The 6,926-nt window shown below is 39.1% G+C and overlaps 1 protein-coding gene across 1 annotated transcript in view; it reads left to right on the top strand.

Moving 5' to 3' along the window:
* Positions 1-5,301: 5,301 nt before the first annotated feature.
* SPATA6 (spermatogenesis associated 6) overlaps positions 5,302-6,926 on the top strand; it is a 36,446-nt gene continuing 34,821 nt past the window's right edge. Inside the window, exon 1 of the mRNA XM_010024404.1 lies at positions 5,302-5,460. Coding sequence (XP_010022706.1) covers positions 5,302-5,460 — 159 coding nt within the window. The remainder of the gene's footprint in view (positions 5,461-6,926) is intronic.

The raw sequence follows: 6,926 nt of genomic DNA, 5'->3' as shown, positions 1-6,926 counted from the left end.
CCTTCACCGTCCTCACTTCCCTGTGGGAAAGGTCTTTTTAAAGAGACATTGGTTCTTGGGAAGCTGTACGGTGTGGGAAGAGCAGCCTTGAAACAAACAAAGCAAAAGAAATCCCAGGAAACAGTAGCTCGTACATGGCATATGCGTTCCTGTGAGGATGAGGTCCCTGTGAGGGCAGAATGTGGCAGTGGGCAGCTGTGAAGTACTTGGGTGTTACCTGGAGGGGCTGTGAGGTCCGTAGCTGTGAAAGTGGAAAGTTTCCCATTAATCACATTAGGAGCATTCATTTTGCGCTTTGCAAAGTTTTCTGCTTGTTTACAAGGTGGGACTAAATAAGACTATCATTCTGCTAATAACTTTACAGAAGCAGTTGAGGTAGACAGTGCTCAGCTACTCTGGAGTTGTCGGCTTCATACACCCTGCTTGCTGTAATCCAGAGGTTTGGCCTCCTCACAGGGCAAGTGCTGCCAGAATGCTTCCTGCTTAGTAAGGTTCCCCTGCTGAAAGTAAAACCTGAGGTGCCATCCAAAACATTCAAGAGCAGATCCAGAAAGTATATACTGGGAAAGGGACCCAGTATGCCCAGTTGCTGAGCCACCTTTGTTCACAGACTTACGTGGCTGCTGTCAAATAGCGCTGTGAATTTCTACACATAGACTTTGAGGGTATCACCCTAATGGTGGTGGTTTACTGTCCCAACAGGTAGTGTTTATAATGCAGAGGCCCACTTGATTCCTGGAAAGTAGCAGAGCCTAATTTGGCATTTCACCTCTGTGATGGTTTGAAAACTTCCCAGCCTGAACTTCCTTAAGCAAATATCAACACTGACCTTTCAATTAAGTGTTTTAATTCCTTCCCTGGTGTTTGCTCTCTTGATGTATTTTTGGACAGCAGTTCTTTCATTTCACAAGTGATCTTTGTTAGCTAAAGAAACGTGATTCTTTTGGTAGTATTTTATGCGATAGACCCACCAGTTTTCTGATCACCTTGAGATGGGTGCTGCTCTTCCACTTTGAAACTGCATTGATCAGGATCAGAATCCAATTCAGCATTCTAGATGGGGTCTCACTGTTGCCTTAGGTTATGTCAGGGCTAAAAAGTCCAACATTCATCCTATACGTCTTAATATAATAGTCTCCTCACAGCTGAACTGCTGTTATGCTGTCATTTATTAACACACTCCTCATCTTTCCCTGAGCCAGTTTGACTGTTAGTCCCCCACACTGAAAGCAAAACGTGTTGTTAGTACACAGTAAGTACATCTCATCTCTATTGCTGTAGTCCCACAAAACAGGTTTTTCTGTAACATTTTGTTGACCTTTGATGATTTCTGAATTTTAATTGGAAAACTTCATAAAAATACTCTGACTTCTTGTGCAAGGGTTGTTAAAAATATTAAAAGGCATGGGTCCCAGGATATAGAGAAGAACGTTTTTAATAGTAACCCTCAGATTGATGCCTCTCAGTTTTGCACATAATTGATGTGGAAGGTCCCCATGCCAGGGGGTTAGAACCAGATGATCTTTAGGGTCCCTTCTTACCCAAACCTTTCTGTGATTCTGTGATACTTTCCTTTGGCCAGTTCTGTACCACCTTAGGACTTTCATATTAACTCCCATCTTCTGCATCGTAAGTAGTCATTTCTTGTGTGGCACCAGATGATATTATTTGTCCAGAAAACAGTTTTTTCAAGAAACTGTCAGGTTTTGCTTGATTGATCTATTTTTATGAAACATGCTGCTGGGCTTTTTCTAGTAATCTTTTCTGCCATATCTTTATTCTTTTGCATATTTAAATATTCTGATTGAAGGGTTATAATTTTTCACATCTCTCTTTCTGCCTCACCTAGGCCTTGTGTTTGTTATTTTTCAACAAGATGGTGCTGTCCTTGTTTTCATAACATAGGTTTTAGTTACATATAGACTTAACAAGAAAAATTACATTCTTTCAGAACTTGAGCTGAATATGATTCAGCCTCCTTGTGGCTCCTTGGTCCAGGCCTATGACATATCGGGTAACTTCTGTTTCCATCATTTCACTAAGTTGTTTGCTTTTTTGCTCCTGTGTTTAGTATTATTAAAACCAGGGCAAACTATTCAGTTGAGTCTGGGACATAGTTCGTTAGTTTTCACATCTTGGTTGTTTATGCTATGTCCATTTCTTTTCACCTTGTTTGCTTTTTTGTGCCTAAAGTCTTGTCCAAATTTATGATTCTCTTTCCTATTCTTTTTCAATGTTCTGCATATTTCTTAACCCTCTTCGAAACCTGTCTGCTTATGTCAGAAGTTCTGTCCTCTTTGGTTTTCCGTTGCTTTAGGATACAGATGGGTTTTGCTTCTTTTAACTTAATGAAATTCCAAGATCTTTTCTCACCTGAGTCCACCAGCTCTTTGGTTTATCTCACTGCTAGTTTTCTTCATTTCTGAAAGGCTGCTCTTCTAAAATGGAAAACTTCTGTTAAAGTCCTTATTTGGTTTACCCTGCCATAAATTAAAGTTGAATAATTCATGATTGCTCAGACTGAGATTTCATTGTTATTTGTTTTTTGAAACTAATTTTGGTGCCCTCCTCTACTGCTGGCATTTAGATTGCTCATGTAGGAACAGAATGAAATTCACATTATTCTTCATGTCATCGCCACATGGAGAATTCACAAAGGCAGCAGTGAAGGTAGGTAAAGCTTTAAGCACCGAGATGAATTAATAGCATTGTGGATTACTGTCAGGTAAGGAGACTAAAATGGCATCTCTTCACATTGAGTAGATTATTTTTGCAACTCTAAATCCAAAATGCTCTTCTTTCTGGAAGCTTGCACTCAGCAGAAGTTAATACTGGCTGTGGCCCTTCACAAAGAACTCTTTGTTTTGATGGTAATGGGCAATTAACGGGATTTTTCGAGGCCTGCCTTTGTCACTAGTTACATAGGTAGCCACAGTTTTAGGACTGAGTGTAACAAATGGATGCCATAGGGAGTTGTGGATCAACAGTATTCTGTTCCTTTCCATGAGATCACAGAATCACAGAGTGATTGAGGCTAGAAGGGACCACTGCACATCATCTAGTCCAACCTCCCTGCTCAAGCAGGGTCACCGGGAGCACATTGCTCTGGATCGTCTCCAGGTAGCTCTTGAATATCTCCAGGAAAGGAGACTCCTCAACCTCTCTGGGCAGCATATTCCCACACTGAGTGACCCTCACAGTAAAGTTCTTCATCCTGTTCAGCTGGAACTTTCTGTGAATTCAGTGATTTCTTTCTGGCTATTTGTGATGTCCCAACAATAAGGCTGGTACACATTTTCCATCCTCCTGGAAACTGCTGCAGGGAAGTCCAGAGTAATACTGTCCTAGACATTTATCATAGACCTCTTGGCTAGTAGTAAGATCAGTTAATTGCAGCATTGATATCCCTTTTCCTTAGTTAATCCATAGATAATACCATTACAGTTTTTAAAATGGTCCCTGCCTGAACAGTTTGCAGTCAGATAAGAGCTTCAATTTGTCTCCTAAGTGTTGTGAAGCTCCATGCATCACGTACTACAAAATAGATTTCGTGAACTGCGGGAATACGTGTCATTCATTTTTAGAGCTGATTTAAAGTTACATGAACGTGTAGAATTGTTATTCCAGCCCAGGCAACAAACAGTGCAGTTTATTTAAAGGCTAGTAAAAGCACCAGTTTACATGTGTTCTATCTTGCTCCTTATGGTGATTTGTAAGAGTTTCTTTTGCAGGACAGCCAGAATAAATGGCACCTGTTGCTTGCAGTTTTGTCGTCTCTGATGTCTTCAAACCTTTCACTTTCATCTCAATAAATAGGCAAATATAGGTTGCATTCTCTAAGGTGAAAGGCGCAAAACCCCAGTGAAAAATGATAGTCAATTCTACAAAAATGTCAAGAAGAAAAGCAAGAACTAAGCTAGTATGGCATGTAGTGTGTAGTTTGGAGGATCTTGATTTCTATGAATGAAATCTGTCTCTTTCACTCCCTCCTATTCACACTTGCAACTGCATGAGTGTCATACAAGCTGTTTAATGCTTGACAGTCTGTTTCAACTGGGATATCTATTATTCTGGCACTTCTTTTGCAGATTCAAAGCCCTCATTTACATGGAGTGGAAACCCTTTTTTTTCTCCTCTTCGGATGTTTATGAGTAGAAACACTATTTTTTTTACTTACATTATATTAATCTATCGCATATTAATTTCTGTTATTTCTTTCACCTGAGGCTGTTCATCTGCTGTTTATATAGTTTTCTTTTAAATCTAGTTAGGATTTCTCAAGTAAAACATTCATTTGGGAGTAGGAAACTGTAAGGAAAGCACTTAATTTAATTTCTGTCACTCTTCTCCTTTGTCTTTCTACCTGGTAATGGAAAGTCTGAGCACTTTCTCCAGCAACCTTATGTTGGAAGAGACAACCTCATATTTATTATACTGCAATGAAAAGTGAACAGTAGAACTGAATTGAAAGGTGACAATTCTCTGGCTGGGCTGGGTAATAGAATAAAACCACATGGCTTGGAAGAAAACAGCAAATAGTTTTGCAATGAGTTGTGTACATCCTTGCAGTGAAAACAAGAAAGAACATCTGATGTTCGTCAGAGCTTTAAAAACATACCAACTTCTTGCTTAAAGAATAAGAATTGTCCAGAGAATGTTGAGAGTTGAGCAGCAGTATCTGTCAGCGTAATAAGGAGCCTTCCCTGCCTTGGATACCCTCCATGGTGGCCAGACTTCTCAGATGAAGCTTTGTGTGCCATGTGTCTGATAGTAACAGAACAGTTTGGGTTTTTTATTTACATATTAGAAGGCAAAGTTAATGTAATATTTGCAAATGAACTTACCTTTTTTGGTGGCTGGACAGAGTACAGATATCTAAGCATGTACATTTACCAGCGTCATTCTCTCTGTAGCTAGACTATAATTTGGATGGGGTTTTGTGTCTTGGCATCATGTAGACCTTATTCTATATGACTCCATATAGAACATGATGCGACCCTTGATGATTACCCCTTATGCAGTCAGTCCATGCCTTAACTTTATTAACCTGGAATCGGAGTACCAGGTTTCAGTTGTGATTGAAGGCTGGAGTACGTTTACTTACAATGAGAAGAATTTGTTCCTGGTTGTTTTAAAATGGTGACTATTTTTCCTAGTCAGTCTGTACAAACAGAATTGCTTTAGAAAATATTTTTTTCACTCTAGTCTGTTATAATCTGACTCTCAGAAATGAACCACTTCAGCTTTGACCATTTCATTTTTATCTTGAAATTCTTCTGTAACTGAAGTTCAGTTTGTTTAATGAATGTGTTACTCTTACAGATAACTTGCCCCGGAGTGCTGCTGAAAGACAAAGAGGAGCTTTATCTCAGTGTCTCTGTACTTGGGCAGCACCAAAAAACTCAATGCGTCCCTGCAGCATTTCCACTCTTCTTTCAAGAAAAACTAGTGTTTGAGAAGGTAAGATAGTGTCAAGAGCTAATACAAGCCAAGTAAAACTTATCCCAAACTCCACAGAAACTCACTGCAAAACCCCTGAGCACAAGTAGTCACACTGAGGATGGCACAGTATTATAACTCCTGCTTTTCTTCAGCGCAAAGGAGGTGTGTGCCTATATTGTACACGGGATTTACTCAAGATTTTTGCATGCTGGAGATTATAATGTATGATGAGACTTTTTAGGTGTTTGCTCATGCTTCTGTGAACTGTCCTTTTTCAGTGTTTCTTTTCTTGGCTTGGAAGGAACTGAATGTTTTAAAAATTACAGCAGGTTGAAGAACAAAGGCTATACGATATAGGAGAGTTAATTTAATTTAGTAGAAAGACAGAATAGCAGCTCAAGCCTTTTTGGTGACGTCTTTTTTCCCTTTGAGATACTTTCCTCATGGTTTGTCACTAGGATTCCCAGGTTGGTACTCTGGCCACATAATTTATAGTTGTTTATCACATATTCTGAGTTCCTGCTAGCTTCATTATTAGTACCACAGGGATAATGAAACACAGTATCTTACAGATATGATCTGGCTTCTGATCTACCTATGAATAATAATACTTTGCCCTTTCTAGTTCTTTTCCTTTAAGCATCCCCCAGCACTTTGAAAACCAGACTGAGTAAACATCAGTGATGCTCTGGTGATGTGGGTAAGATACAAACAGTGATAATTTCACCAGCTACTGAAGTGTAAAAAAGACCATAGTTCTTTAAAGGCAAACATACCACAAACTGCTTGAGGAAGATGTATCGAATACTGTTTTCAGTGTAATTTAGAGGAACTCCAAGACATCAAGTTCCATCTGCTTTCAAAAGAGGTGAACAAGAAAGCAGAGAATAATACCTGCCTTCTTACAAATAGCTATTGCTTAGGTCTAGATACCTGTGGAGCACCAGTAATTTTATGATTTTTAGTGGTTGGTTCCTTGAACAGCAAAGTGATCTACACCACTCTGCTGAGACTTTTGTACTAAATTAGGGGAAAGTCTGTGACCTACTGAATATCCAGTGCAGCATCCTCCACTATTCCTTGCCACCTATTTCATGTGGGATTCAGGTTAAAAAAAAAAACCCTGAACAGTACTCTACATGAATAGCCACTTGCATGGAAATAAAGCTCAAGGCATTACTAATATATTAAAGAACATATTCTTCATCTATCAGAATTCTAGTACATTCAGCATTTTATCTTTCTCTTTGAAATTTTCTCAGACAATACTTATCTCTATGTGTTCAGCTCTTCACAATACCTCCTAATTTAAATATGGAAAGGTAACTCTGAATGGCTAGAAAGCATATGACAAGAACTGCTAGCTTTCAATGAATTTGATCATGTGCCAAATGATAATTTCAGTTTCCTTTCTTTCACCAGTGGGGATAGGACTCTTGGCAGCCATCTTGGCAAGGGAGAATATTGTCTTTTAGTTTGGTTTT

The sequence above is a fragment of the Nestor notabilis genome, unplaced genomic scaffold (genome assembly GCF_000696875.1).
Source record: "Nestor notabilis isolate BGI_N333 unplaced genomic scaffold, ASM69687v1 scaffold4031, whole genome shotgun sequence".
In the NCBI taxonomy this organism is placed as follows: domain Eukaryota; kingdom Metazoa; phylum Chordata; class Aves; order Psittaciformes; family Psittacidae; genus Nestor; species Nestor notabilis.
The sequence above is the reverse complement of the archived record's forward strand: the minus strand, read 5'-3'. Positions and strand labels throughout refer to the sequence as shown.